At 45.0% G+C, this 15,193-nt stretch overlaps 1 protein-coding gene across 1 annotated transcript; it reads left to right on the top strand.

The window, feature by feature from the left end:
* The first annotated feature begins 312 nt into the window (after nt 1–312).
* Nucleotides 313–12,456, top strand: CCNB1 (cyclin B1). Its single transcript, XM_049769066.1, has 9 exons — nt 313–333; nt 1,300–1,470; nt 1,575–1,751; nt 4,652–4,834; nt 9,627–9,785; nt 10,126–10,362; nt 10,590–10,730; nt 12,088–12,198; nt 12,332–12,456. Exons 1-9 carry the CDS (start codon nt 313–315, stop codon nt 12,437–12,439), a joined length of 1,308 nt encoding a protein of 435 aa, XP_049625023.1. The 3' UTR covers nt 12,440–12,456.
* Nucleotides 12,457–15,193: the final 2,737 nt, after the last annotated feature.

Below are 15,193 nucleotides of genomic sequence, written 5' to 3' on the forward strand. Positions count from 1 at the left end.
CGCCGCGCCGCAGGACGCCAACTCGCCCTGGACCCGCCCCCTGCCGCCCGCCGTCACGGGATCGCCAGGAAACGTCTTCTGGGCGAGCGACCAATCAGAAGCGAGCGAGTGCCACAAACCGACCAATGAGGAGCGAGCGGCGCGGGGTTTAAACTTGGGGTGAGGCCGGCTTCGGCGGCGTGCTGCGGAGGAACGTCTGGCTGGCTGTTGATCTGGGTGGTAGGAAGGAAGCTTGCTTGCATCTGGAGCTCGTCCGGGCCTCCGGGGCCCTCGCTCTCCCCGTCTTGCGCTCTGCCTGGTCGAGAGGACGCCATGGCGCTCCGGGTTACCAGGGTGAGCCTCTGCGGGCTGTGAGCAAGCTCGGTTTTCCTCTCTCGCTGCAGGTTTTCTTGCCTGGCCCCCAACCCCCAAAGCCCCCAGGATCTGAGCATCGATTTGGGGTGGGGGGAGAAAGGCCGGTGGAGCCTCTGCCATGGTGGAGGGAGCGGTCGGGCGGGAAAAAGGAAGATGAGAAAAAGGGGATCGCCTGGATCCCCTTGGAGTAAATGTTGCAGCTGGAAATGTGCTTTAAAAGCTGGTGAAGGGGGAAAAATGAAAAATGAGGCCGGAGAGGTGGCGCAAACGGTAAATCGTCTGCTTTGCAAGCCCGACTCTAGGAAGGACCGCGGTTCGATCCCCCGGTTCCCATATGGTCCCCCTAGCCAGGAGCGATTTCTGAGCGCAGAGCCAGGAGTAACCCCTGAGCGTCACCGGGTGTGGCCCAAAATACCCGCAAAAAGCCTGGTCGTGAACAACCCCTACCTCTGTTAGTTCCCACCCACACTCCTACCGCGGGGAAGCTTGGGCGCCAGCAGCGGAAGCTCATTAGCGTTTCTTTTGACATTAAATTAAACTCAGGTGGTGCAGGGCCGGTGGAGCCTACACTGGCCGGCTCCTAGGCCTAGCAGTGGTCGGCAACCTTTTTTTTCAACTGAGCCAAACCTCGCCAAAACCACGATTGAAATTTATTTTGAGAGCCACACAGGGCGCGCACTGACAGGCTAGGAGCAGAGTCCTGACTCCTGGAGCGGCCGCCCGGCACAGAAGAGCCAAATTAAAAGTGCAAAGAGCCGCAGGTTGCGGACCACTGGACTTCTCGGTCTCCGGGTCGAGGCCTGGTCCATCTCCCCTAGGTCCCATCCCTGCCTCCTTAGTCCCGCTTTCCTCCTGGGAGCCTCCTCCTTGCCATCTCTGATGCACCCCTGATTTGTTGGAACCTGCCTGTGCCCGTTCTCAAAGCGGTCTCTCACTCTTTTTCAGAACACGAAAATCAGTGCTGAAAATAAGACCAAGATCCCCATGGCGGGCGCCAAGCGGGTGCCCCTGGCCGGGGCCGGGGCCTCCAAACCCCTGCTTAGGCCGCGAACGGCGCTGGGAGACATCGGGAACAAAGTCGGCGAACAGCCCCTGGCCAAGATGCCCCTGAAAAAGGTTTCTGCTCCCCCCCCCCCTCCGTCTTCTCTGTAAGGTTTCACCTTCCATGGTGACCAGGAGTGGAGGAAACATGCCGTTCTCTCTCTCCCTTGCATCCGCAGGAAGCCAAAACTTTAGCAGCTGGAAAAGTTATTCCCAAAAAGCTGCCCAAAACTCTGGAAAAGGAAACCGTGCTGGAGCCGGAGCCGCAACCAGAACCAGAGCCCAAGCTGGAGCCACAGCCGCAACTGGAGCCGGAGCCTGTTAAGGAAGAAAAGCTTTCGCCGGAGCCTATTTTGGTAAACCTTTTCTTCTGGTTTTTACTAGGACATGAAATATATTTGAATAAATTAGTCATGCTTATTGGTCGAAGCAAACTCTGCTAATAAGCACTATCATAGCCCAGGAATCTTACAAATATTTTTTTAATATTGCTCCTTTCTTTAAAATACTGATTTAGCCAAACTTTACCTTTTCTAGAGTCCACATGCACATGTCATTCAGCACAATGAGAGTTAAAACCCTGATTACCTGACTTTGCTTTGCAGCTCAGAGCTTTGTTGTGTTAATGGTATTGGGTAGTAAATAGCTGGCTGGATCAATGATTTTGATATCTGGCACAACCTATCTTTATACAGAATTTGTCTGAAACAAATTGTTCACTTGATCATTCCCCTCCTTCCTGATATGACCACAGAATAATAAATTTGTAACATTGAAAGTATAATGTATAACATAAAGGTAATGTAAAAGAGAAAGCAAATTAAATCTGAAGAAAGTAGCAAAGATGGGCCCAAGCAGTAGCGCAGCGGTAGGGCGTTAGCCTTTCACACCACTGGCCCAGGATATCAGTTCGATCCCTGGCATCCCATTATGGTCCCCCACACCAGGAGTAATCCCTGAGCATCCAGGTATGGCCCAAAAATAAAAAAAAAAAAAAAAGAGTAGCAAAGAGTAGTTGATGATCTGCCTCCCAACCAGAAACATTAAATAACCAGGTATGTAAACATATCCCTTTCATTAACAGGAAAATAAGATAGGCTTTGTAAAAAAAAAAAAAAAAGGCTGCTGGGCCCAGACCAGGACCAAAGGTGGTTGGTTCAAATCCCGGTGAGCAGACAGCCAGGAGTAACCCCTAAGCACCGCTGGGTGTGGCCCAAAAACAAAACAAAAAGGCTGCTAGGGGCCTGTAAAATGTCTGCCTTGCCAGTGCTAGCCATCCCCCAAGCCAGGAGCAATTTCTGAGCACATAGCATCACCTTCATGGGTTGTGGCCAAAAAAAGAAAAGGCTGCTTAGCTTAATTGGCATATCAAGAAATCCAAGGTTTCTTTTAAACAGTAGCAGCCTCAGGGGCTACTACTGTTCCCATCTTGGTGCTTGAGGGTCACTCCTGTCAATGCTCAAGCAGAACCCAGACCTGCATGCAAAACATGTTCAGCCTGTTAAATTCTCTCCAAATCCCATTTATTTTTTTTCTAAATTCAAAGCCCCTTGATAACACCATATAGAGTAAGTACTTGACTAAAAGAAGGCATTCAATTTTTTGAGTAATAGGGAAGAGGGGATTAGAGAGGTGACTCAGTCTGATAATGCATGCTTTACATTCAGAAGAACCAGATTTGTTCCCAGATTAATCCCCCAGTACAGAGTGGGGAAGCCCCCTAAAAAAGTAGACTAGGGGCCCGGAGAGATAGCACAGCGGCGTTTGCCTTGCAAGCAGCCGATCCAGGACCAAAGGTGGTTGGTTCGAATCCCGGTGTCCCATATGGTCCCCCGTGCCTGCCAGGAGCTATTTCTGAGCAGACAGCCAGGAGTGACCCCTGAGCACTGCCGGGTATGGCCCAAAAAAAAAAAAAAAAAAAAAAAAAAAGTAGACTAAAGGGATTTGAAGTATATGGTCAATAATAAAGTATTTAGGAGCTGGAGCAATGATAACTCAACAGTAAGGCATTTGCATTGCACTTGGACAACTCAGGGCAGACACAGGTTTTATCCCTTGTGTCCTTATGGTCCCCCCAAGCCTGCAAGGAGAGATTTCTGAGTTCAACTAGGAGTAACCCCTGAGCACCGCAGGGTGTGGCCCCAAAACAAAAAGCATGAAGTATTTGATCCTTGGTAAAATGAGAATAGCAGCCTGTAAATTGAATTAAAGTCAAAGGCTGCGGCCAGGAAGATTGTATAGCAGATAGGGCATTAGTCTTGCATGCAGCTGATCTGCATACAGATCTTGAGTACAGCCAGGTATGGTCCAAAAAACCAAAAAGGAAAAAAAAATACTGAAGGCTAACTTGTCATTTGAATTAACTTCACATGATGCTAACAAAACTGGTAACTTAATGATGGATACCAGTTTCTTTGGAGGAAAGGTTGGCATTTGAATTTGCTTCCTCTGTCACACATATACATGAATAAAAATTTAATTTAAAAGTAGCTCTACTTGGTTGACATTTCATTTTTCATTTCCATGACTTCCCAAAAGAAAAGAGAACATAGGGGCCGGAACCCTGGCATGGAGCGGTAAGGCATTTGCCTTGCCAGCGCTAGCCTAATCCCCGGGTGTCCCATATGGTCCCCCAAACCAGGAGTGATTTCTGAGTGCATAACCAGGAGTAAGCCCTCAAAAAAAAAGAACAGTTGCTGGAATTTATTATTCATTTACATAAATGAATTGTCCATTCAGCAAATGGTCTCATGAGTTGTTTTAATTCACGTTTACAAAAATTTTCATACTGAGGTTTCAGTCATAGAATGTACACCACCAGTATGATCTTCCCATCACCCAATGTCACCCCATCCCACCCCCCTTTCTACTCAAACTGGCATTCTGCCTCCCTATCATTGTCATGGTAGTTTTCATTGTGGCTAGTGCTCTAGCTGCACTCATCTAGCTCTTACCAGTGAGTAGTCTGACTTTCATTCCCAAACTATGGTACATGCTTCTCTTAACTATTACTGTTTTGGGGATAGTTCTTTGCTGTTTCAAGTATCCTTTTTTTTTTTTGTTTGGTTTTTGGGCCACACCCAGTGACGCTCAGGGGTTACTCCTGGCTATGCGCTCAGAAGTCGTTCCTGGCTTGGGGGACCATATGGGACACCGGGGGATTGAACCGCGGTCCATCCTACGCTAGCGCTTGCAAGGCGGACACCTTACTTCTAGCGCCACCGCCCAGCCCCTGAAGTATCCTTTCTGTTTGAAGGTTGACACTCCCTCTCCGAGTCCAATGGAAACATCTGGATGTGCCCCTGCAGAAGAGTATCTGTGTCAGGCTTTCTCAGATGTGATACTTGCAGTCAGTGATGTGGATGCAGAAGATGGAGCTGATCCAAACCTTTGTAGTGAATATGTGAAAGACATCTATGCTTACTTGAGACATCTGGAGGTCAGTATTCTTTTTTGTTTGTTTGGTTTGTTTTTTTGGGCCACACCCGTTTGGTGCTCAGGGGTTACTCCTAGCTAAGCACTTAGAAATTGCCCCTGGCTTGGGGGGGACCAGATGGGACGCCAGGGAATCAAACCAAGGTCCTTCCGTGGCTAGCGCTTGCAAGGCAGACACCTTACCTCTAGTGCCACCTCACCGGCCCTGAGGTCAGTATTCTTTTTTTTTTTTTTTTTTTTTTTTTGGTTTTTGGGTCACACCTGGCAGTGCTCAGGGGTTATTCCTGGCTCCAGGCTCAGAAATTGCTCCTGGCAGGCACAGGGGACCATATGGGGCGCCGGGATTCGAACCGATGACCTCCTGCATGAAAGGCAAACGCCTTACCTCCATGCTATCTCTCCGGCCCCGAGGTCAGTATTCTTAATAGAAACTTTTTTCTTAGTTGTTTCTAACTTTACTGACAGTTTACAATAATTCAAGCGGAAGGTAAGCAGCTTTGCATTTTAAGTTGTCCTTTTAGGATGCAAAAAACTGGTTTTTGTGGGGTTTGGGTTTGAGGGCCACATTCAGTTCTCAGGGTTGATTCCCAGTTCTGTTAGGATTTACTTTGTGCTCTGGGTTAATTTCTGACTCCTCATGGCTTAACTCTTGCTCTGCTTGGGATTTACTTCCGGTCATTTACAACAATATACATACAAGAAAATGTCCTACCCACCTTACTATGTGTGTGATTTCTTTATGCCCTATTTTGCATAGGGAGAGTTGTGAGTGAGAAAGATTGCCAGGACTCAATTCTTGTGTCTGTTGGTAAGGTGGGAATCGGGCACAGTAGTATGGGGTGTGGCATGTGCCAGCAATGATTCCCAGAGTACTATGTATGTAAAGTAGGTTTCCTACCACTTGAGCTACTTCTCCCTCTTTCCTCTTTTAATGAGTGAAAGCATGCATTCTTCATTGGAAGAATCTCAGTCCAAATAGTTTTCTGGAAAGGCCACAATTGAATTTATAGTAATCATAGTTAAAAGTACGGTACCAAATTTTGGGCTTGGTTGAGTTTTGGGGAGGAGTGTTTGGTCACAACCACCAGCACTCTGGAGTTACTCCTGCCTGGCTTTGCGCTAAGAAATCATTCCTGGCAGGCTGGGAGACCATATGGGATGCTTGGAATTACCCTATTGCTGTGCTGTCTCTCCAGCTCAGTACCATATTTTGGGTTTATTTTGGGCTTTGTTCAAGGATCACTCCTAGCACCATATGCAGTGCTGGGAATTGAGCTGGTTTTTGGGTCACACCTGGCGGTGCTCAGGGGTTACTCCTGGCTCTAGGCTCAGAAATAGCTTCCGGTAGGCTCAGGGGACCATATGGGATGCCAGGATTCGAACCACCACCCTTCTGCATGCAAGGCAAATGCCTCGCCTCCATGCTCTCTCTCCACCTCACCCCCTTTGTCTCTTTTTAAAAAGTTCACGTTCCCACATAGGGGATTAGATTTAGTAAATATATGTATTTGTCCTTTTTCTTAATCTGTTTTAGGAATTGATGACCGACAGTAGGAGCTATTTCCTGCTGATTTGGTAGCTGCTACTGTCTTTTTGTTTTGTTTTGCTTTGTTTATGCATCACACCTGGTAGCACTCCATGCTATCTCTCCAGCCCTGCTGCTACTGTTTTCTATACTTCATAGCAATAGGCTTATGGGAAATTTCTCAGTAAAGTAAGAACTGAGCTGTCATAACTTAACAGTTCCACTTTTGGGTCCAGAGAGATAGCATAACATAGGGCACTTGCCTTGCATGTGGCCCACCCAGGACGGAACTGGGGTCAAATCCCAGCATCCCATATGGCCCCCTGAGCCTGCTGGAGCACAGAGCCAGGAGTAACCTGAGTGTCGCCGGGTGTGTCCCAAAAACAAATAACCAATTCCACTTCTGAGTATCTACACCCAGGGCTCAAAAACATTCATTCAAAAGGGCATAAGTAACACGATTATTCATTTGTCACAATAGCCATGCTATGGAGTCAACATTGGTATCAAATGATAGGTGGGTATATATAAAGGTGGGGTGTAAATGCGTAATGCAGTACAACTTAGCTGCAAGGAATGAAGTCGTATGATTAATTGCAACTTGGATTTGGAGGATATGTTAAGTGAAGTAGTCAGAAGATTATATGATAACCTCACTTATCTGTGATATACAGAATAACAAGAAGGAATGTAAGGGTTTTTTGTTTGTTTGTTTTGTGGTTTTTGGGTCACACCCGGCAGTGCTCAGGGGTTACTCCTGGCAGGCACGGGGGACCATATGGGACGCTGGGATTTGAACCGATGACCTTCTGCATGAAAGGCAAACTTCTTACCTCCATGCTCTCCGGCCCCGGAATGTAAGGTTTTATAGGAGGGGATTACACTTAATTCCAGAATATAGGAAAGGAAAGAAAGGGAAGTAAGAAGAGGTGGACAGGAAATAATTGGGTAGGAGTCGAGAGCCTCTTGTACACTGGAGGTTAGAGGGATAATAATAGTTATGTGTTACTATGTCAGCACTGAAACCAAACTTAATGATGTGCCTGTTGAATAAGCAGGTTTGGTATGTGAGGGAATCTGGGGACATTTGTGGAGGGAAGCTGACGGTGGTGGGATTAGTGCTGAAACATTGTACATATGCCTGAACTTCAACGATGAGTAACTTCGTAAATTAAGGTGCATGTATTTTATTTACTTATTTGTTCTTGGTTTTTTGGGTCATAACTGGTGATAATGTTCAGGGCTTATTCCTGGCTCTTCACTTAGGAGTCACTCCTGAGGGTGTTTGGGGGACCATACAGGGTGCTGAGGATCAAATCCAGGTCAGCTGTGTACAGAGCAAGTTCTTTACTGTTGTACTACTTCTCTGGCCTCCAAGTCCTGGTACTTGGGAGAAGGTTTTGTATTCAGATTTTTAAGTGAAACAACCTGAATTTTTTGGTGTGGGGGCCATACTCAGCAATCTTCCAGGTTTATTCCTGGCTATGCACTCAGGGATTAGTTTTTGTCAGTGCTCAGGGAATTATATGAGATTCTGAGGATTGAACTCAGGTTGGCACTTCAAAGCAAACTCCCTACCAATTTTACTAGCCACCACTATCCCTCCCCCAAAAAAACAACGTAAAATGAGGGGCCATAGAGTGTAGTGGGTAGGGCATTTGCACTGCAAGAAGCTGGCCTACGTTTGATTCTTGGGATTTTGTATGGTTCCTGAGCACAACCAGGAGTGATTCTTGACTCAAGAGTCCAGAATAACCCCTGAACTCTGCTGGGTGTGGCACAATCAATCTGAAATGACAGTTTGTTTGGTGGTAAATTAGCATATGGTATTTGCTAGCAGTGATGGGGAACTGAATAATGTACAATCAATTGATATAAAAGACACATCATAGTCTTCCTTGTGTAGTGTTTGGTTCTTGCTTGGTGACTGAACTGTTTGAAAGATCATAGAGGGGGCTGGAGAGATAGCATGGAGGTAAGTCATTTGCCTTTCATGCAGGTTGGTGGTTTGAATCCTGGCATCCCTTATGGTCCTCTGCCTGCCGGGCAATTTCTGAGCATAGAGCCAGGACCTGAGCACTGCTGGGTGTGACCCCTCCCCCCCAAAAAAGGGGAAAAAAAGATCATAGAGTTAAGAATTAGAGGTTGGGGCTGGAGTGATATAACACAGTATTTGTCTTGCATACAGCCAACCCAGGTTTGATCCCTGGCACCCAATATGGTTCCCTGAGTGCTGCCAGGTGTGGCCCAAAACCAAAAAATATAGTAATAATAAAGAATTGGAGTTAGTGTGAGCAAACAGCAGATAGGACAGTTGATTTTCTTGGAGCTGACCCTGACAGTCTGTACTATCCCCTCAGCTCACTAGGGTTACACCTGAGTGCAGAACAAAGAATAATCCCTGAGTGGGCCCGGAGAGATAGCACAGTGGCGTTTGCCTTGCAAGCAGCTGATCCAGGACCAAGGGTGGTTGGTTCAAATCCCGGTGTCCCATATTGGTCCCCCGTGCCTGCCAGGAGCTATTTCTGAGCAGACAGCCAGGAGTGACCTCTGAGCACTGCCGGGTGTGGCCCAAAAACCAAAAAAGAATAATCCCTGAGTACAGCCCCCTGTGGCCCTAAAACAAAAAAAAATAATTGTTAGAAGGGGCCAAAGAGCTGTTATAGCAGCTTTTCTGACACGTTGGCTACCTAGATTTCATGTCCAGCATTACACACGGTTTCGGATTACCAACAGGAGTGATTCCTGAGAACTTTCTGGTGTGACAACTACCCCCACTAATGCCTCTCCAAAATTAAAGAGAAAAAGTCCAAAAGAACAAGAATTGTAGAGCAGGCTATAGGACCTGCTTTGTATGTAGGAGCCCTAGTTTCATCTGTGCCACTAAATATTCCCGCCAGAGATCCTATATGCTGCAGGACTGTTCTTTGTTGTTCCTAGCTTTTCTAGTCAGAAATGTTCCATGGCAGAACATTCGCTGATCCCCAGTATCACTAATGTGCCCTTATCACCACCCAGTGTGATTCCTGAGTACAGAAGCAGGAGCAAGCCCTGAGCATTGCTGAGTATGGCTCAAAGAAACCAAAAAAAGGGGAGAGGTTTGGGGAGTTGGGGGGAGATTTATAGGAGAGGGAGAAGGAGGAAATCCTATCGGAGTACTATAGACTGCAGCATGCTTTGCATTGCAGGATTCTTGGGTTTGATTCTGGGCAGAGTTGGGAGAGACCTCTAAACACAAGTATGGTCCAACAAATAAATATTTCTTTTGCAGGAAGAGCAAGCAATTAAGCCCAAATACCTCTTTGGTCGAGAAGTCACTGGAAACATGAGAGCCATTCTAATTGACTGGCTAGTCCAAGTTCAGATGAAGTTCCGATTGTTGCAGGAGACTATGTATATGACTGTTTCCATTATTGATCGGTTTATGCAGGTGAGTATTGTTCTGTGTGAGGATTCTCTTGAGGTCCATCCTACATGAATCATGCAAAAATTTTAACTTTTAATGGGCCAGCTCACAGCATGTATTTGCCTTGCATGTGGCTGACCTGGGTTTGATCCCCAGCATCCTATCTGAGTGCAGTGAGGAGTAACCTTTGAGCACCACTGTCTGTCTCAAAAAAAAAAAAAAAAACCAAAAAATTTTTTGCTAAAATGTCTTAGTGTAATTGAAATTCTGTTAATTATGCAAATTCATTCCCTTTCTCTTCTTCAGAGCTCTATATCTGCCTTTTCAGTTTGTTTCTTCATTTAGTTGGAATTTCTTGTTGCAGAATAACTGTGTGCCCAAGAAGATGCTGCAGCTGGTTGGCGTTACTGCCATGTTTATTGCAAGCAAATATGAAGAAATGTACCCTCCAGAAATTGGCGATTTTACCTTTGTGACTGACAATACTTACTCCAAACACCAAATAAGACAGATGGAAATGAAGATTCTAACAGCTTTAAATTTTGGTTTAGGTCGCCCTCTGCCTCTACACTTTCTTCGAAGAGCATCTAAGATTGGAGAGGTACATATTTCTTGAAACCTTAGGAAAACTTTTCCTTAAGAGTAGGGAAAACTGCCAACAAAATTGGTCTAATTCAGCTGACTGACACATAACTATAGAGAGGGATAAAAAGAGCTTCATGAGCATTGCATTTGAAAGTAGGGAAACATTCTTCTAATTGCAGGTGTGGGCAATTATTGCCAGCATGGGTTTACTGGAAGTAAGTGACCTGTGGGATTTTGTTTCAGGTTGATGTTGAGCAACATACTTTGGCCAAATACCTGATGGAACTAACTATGCTGGACTATGAAATGGTGCACTTTCCTCCATCTCAAATTGCTGCTGGGGCTTTTTGCTTAGCCCTGAAAATTCTCGATAATGGTGAATGGGTAAGCTTTGTTCCACAGACCTAGGTTGTCTTAAACTTTGGAATTAAAAATTGGTTTAGGCTGATTATGGAACTATCATTAAGGGATTCAGATGATGTCTGAATATGGAATCTAAGGAATGATGGTTAAAAATGATTTCTTGAAGCCAGAGATATAGTATGGGGGTTGAGGCACTTGCCTATCCATACTTGGTGTGATCCCTGGCACAGTCCCAGGAGTAAATCCTGAGTAATACTAGGTGCACCCCCCTAGAAACAAAATATTTTACTTTGGTATAGAATGTCAGAATGTTTCTATTTTGTTACCTAAAACCTTTGTATACCTTAGGGCTAGAATACCCAGGTGCATCCAATAGTGAGTGCCATGTTTCTGTAGATAAGGCCCTCCTTTTTAGGGAGGGTTGGATTTTGGGCAACACTCAGTGACAGCTCAGGTGTTACTGCTGGCTATGCGCTCAGAAATTGCTCCTGGCTTAGGGGATCAAACTGCAGTTCTTCCTAGGCTAGCAAGGGCAAGGCAGACACCTTACTGCTTGCGCCACTGCTTCAGCCCCCACTCCATTTTTTAAAAATAATTTTTCTATACTCTAACAGTGGTCCTCAAACTATGGCCCGTGGGCCACATATTGTATTTGTATCTGTTTTGTTTCTTCATTGCAAAATAAGATATATGCAGTGTGCATAAGAATTCGTTCATAAGTTCATAAGTCAGACCCTCCAATGGTCTGAGGGACAGTGAACTGGCCCCCTGTTTAAAAAGTTTGAGGACCCCTGCCTATGAGAAAGCAAATCACATAACATTGAGCCATTAAAGCTGGTTAAATGGCATACTAGAAATTTATTTTTATTTGATAAATCTATGTTATGTTGATTTCTGTAGATTGTAGGTGGAAAGGTTGGGTTCAAGAATCAAGTGTGGGGGAGCCAGAGAGATAGCATAGAGATAGGGCATTTGCCTTGCATGTAGAAGGATGGTGGTTAGAATCCCAGCATCCCGTATGGTCCCTGAGCCTGCCAGGAGCAATTTCTGAGCCTAGAGCCAGGAATAATCCCTGAGCGGTGCCAGGTGTGACCCCCCCCCCCCCAAAAAAAAGAATCAAGCTTGGGGTGAAAACTTTTTTTGTTTTGTCTTTTTTTTCGGGCCACACCCATTAGATGCTCAGGGGTTACTCCTAGCTAAGCACTCAGAAATTGCCCCTGGCTTTGGGGGGACCATATGGGACACTGGGGGATTCGAACCGCAGACACCTTACCTCTAGCGCCACCTCTCCGGCCCCTTCTTAAATCATTTTTAATGTTTTTTACCTCTAGCGCCACCTCTCCGGCCCCTTCTTAAATCATTTTTAATGTTTTTTTAGACACCAACACTACAACATTATATGTCATACACCGAAGAATCCCTTCTTGTTGTTATGCAGCATCTGGCTAAGAATCTGATGGTAGTAAACAGTGGCCTTACAAAGCACATGGTAAGTCATTCAGTGGCATGTTGGAAATAGTGAAGATTAAGACTTCATACCCACAAGTATAAAGCTTATTTGTAAAGGAATTACTGATCAAGTGATGTTTTCCTTTAATAATTATAGCACTTTTCTCTTCCAGACTATCAAGAATAAATATGCCACATCCAAGCACGCTAAGATCAGCACTCTGGCACAGCTGAATTCAGCAATAGTTCAAGATTTAGCCAAGGCTGTGATGAAAGTGTAACTTGTGAACATGGAATATTATATCTGCAGATAAAATTGGCACCATGTGCTATTTGTACATATATGTTACATTACTTTTAATAAAGCTGTCGTCCATTTTACTTAGATCTTAACTCATGGCTATTTCCTAAAGTAACAAGTTGTTTTGAACATTGTGGTGGTGGGGGATATAAAAAATGCTTTTAATTTACCTATTGACATAACCTACTGTGTGAATAATTGTTTTTGTGCTTGGCTCTTGTTTTGTGTACCTGGCTTTTATTATTGATGTGAGCTGTGAACCATGGTTGGAAAGGTATTTAAAACTCTTGCTTCATAGGATTGGCTCTATGTGTGCCCGATTACCCTTGGCAGAATTTGCTTCTAAGTTTTGCTTAAGTCTGTCACTTCCTTCCACCTGTTTTTCCATTTGCTTTGGTGGTTGCTTTTATAATCTCAATGATCTACTTTCTACTATTACAAACTTTCACTTAAATAAAAACTTGTTTTTTGCTTTGTTACTCTGGCAGTGTGGTGTGAATTCACACCTGGTGTGTGATGGAAGTTCTGTATGAGCTCACTGACCCGTCCTCAGTGCTTTCATGCTACAAACTATAGCTTAGGGCCCAGAACTTTATTTTTAGGGGAAGGGCATTGCCTGGGGTGACTTCTGGTGGTGCTGGGAATTAATTTGGAAGTTTTTTTTACTCTTACTAGTTTTTTATTTAAAAATAAAAAATAAAGCAGGAACCAGTTTATCTTTGATCCTTTGTTAATGCAATCTTTTTTTTTGGTCTTTTTGGGCCACACCCATTGACGCTCAGGGGTTACTCCTGGCTTGGTGTGACCATATGGGACACTGGGGGATCTAATTGAGGTCTGTCCTAGGTTAGCACTTACAAGGAAGATATGCCTTACCTCTAACACCACTGCTCTGGCCCTAATGTGATTGGAGGGGGGGGGTTGGGGGGCACACCAGACAGCCCTCAGGGGCTATTCCTGGCTTTGTGATCAGAAATTGTTCCTGACAGGCTAGAGGGACCATATAGGATGCCAAGGACCAGAGTCATTACAGGTCAGCTGCATGCAAGGCAAGTGCCCTGAAATTTTTCTACATTTTTCTGTGCTCAGGGGTTACTCCTGGCTCAGAAATAGCTCCTGGCACGCACGGGGGGCCATATGGGACGCCGAGATTCGAACCAACAACCTTAGGTTCTGCATTGGCTGCTTGCAGGGCAAACACCGCAGTGCTATCTCTTTTTTTTTTTTTTTTTTTAATTTTTGACAAAGGTTTTCAGTAAGGATTCTGGTATGATATAAAATTCTTTTTTTAGACAAAATTTTATTGTTTCACCTTTATACCTATCTTGATATAGAATAATTTTTTCTTTTTCTTTTTTTTTTTTTTTGTTTTTGGGTCACACCCAGCAGTGCTCAGGGGTTATTCCTGGCTCCAGGCTCAGAAATTGCTCCTGGCAGGCACGGGGGACTCCAGGATTCGAACTGATGACCTGCATGAAAGGCAAACGCTTATCTCCATGCTATCTCTCCAGCCCCAGAATTCTTTCATTTTAATCTAATACTATAGGAGCAAAATCATCTTCGTCCAAGAGCTGGGGAATTGGCTTATAGGTTCATTTCCTAGCATTGCACAGTTCCCTAGCATCACAAATGGATTATACCATACCCACTACCTGACATTTCCCAGTTTGTTTGAACTGACTTATCAATGATCATAGATGTCCTCATCTATACTTTTCCCCTTGGGTTTTAAGTTACCATTATTTTATAAAATGCTGCTGCTTGGGGCCGGAGAGATAGCATGGAGGTAAAGCGTTTGCCTTTCATGCAGGCGGTCATCTGTTCGAATCCCGGCGTCCCATATGGTCCCCCGTGCCTGCCAGGAGCAATTTCTGAGCCTGGAGCCAGGAATAACCCCTGAGCACTGCCGGGTGTGACCCAAAAACCAAAAAAAAAAAAAAAAAAAAAATGCTGCTGCTGTAGTTTTGACATCTCTGAGCAAATTTATGAACCTAGAGTTGGTTTGGAAAGATAGTGTAGGATTAAAGTACTTGTGATCTCATATAGTACCCTGAACACCACCAGGAATGAATCCTGGGAGCAGCTAGGAAAATAACCTAAGCACTGGTTAGTGTGGCACAAAAAGACATCATGGAGTTTTGCTTTGAAATGTTCTTTTGAGATTTTGGCTATGTTACCTTCTGTCTAGCCAGACTGTTCAGTCTGACGTTTACAATTTAGAAACATTTTTCTCCATGACTAGTTATGTGGATTGGGGTGGGGGGCACACCAGACTGTGCTCAGGTTACTCCTGGCAGGCTTGGGAGACCCTGTGGGATACCAGAGATGGAAACCAGGTTCTTTTCGGGTCGTCTATGTGCAAGGCAAATGCCCTACTGCTGTGCTATCACTCTGGACCTAGTCATGTGTTCATTTATTTTGGGGACACCTTGCAGTCCTGCATCATTCCTGGTGGTGTTTGGGTCATAGGAGGAGATTACGGGGTACTGGTGGTCAAATCCGGGTTGGCCATAGCTGTACTGTATGCTCTGGTCTTCTTACTGTTTCTTCATAGTGAAGGAACAAGTTCTATGAGAATACTGAATGAAGTTTGGGGAATACATTTTGAAGTTAATTTTTGTTGTTTTGGGGCCACACCCTGTAGGGCTTAGGTGTTAATCCTGGCTCTGCTCAGAAATTACTCCTGGCATGCTAGAGAGACCATATGGGATGCCAGGGATAAAAATCCGGATTG

The sequence above is a fragment of the Suncus etruscus genome, chromosome 2, assembly GCF_024139225.1.
Source record: "Suncus etruscus isolate mSunEtr1 chromosome 2, mSunEtr1.pri.cur, whole genome shotgun sequence".
NCBI classification, from domain to species: Eukaryota; Metazoa; Chordata; class Mammalia; order Eulipotyphla; family Soricidae; genus Suncus; species Suncus etruscus.

What these genes read in the sequence shown, in the direction of transcription:
- CCNB1 (XM_049769066.1), top strand. Translation starts at nt 313, where the DNA reads ATGGCGCTCCGGGTTACCAGG. An exon ending in TTATTGATCGGTTTATGCAG is followed by an intron (nt 9,786 to 10,125) that starts GTGAGTATTGTT and finishes TTCTTGTTGCAG; the next exon opens with AATAACTGTGTGCCCAAGAA. An exon ending in GTGGCCTTACAAAGCACATG is followed by an intron (nt 12,199 to 12,331) that starts GTAAGTCATTCA and finishes TTTCTCTTCCAG; the next exon opens with ACTATCAAGAATAAATATGC.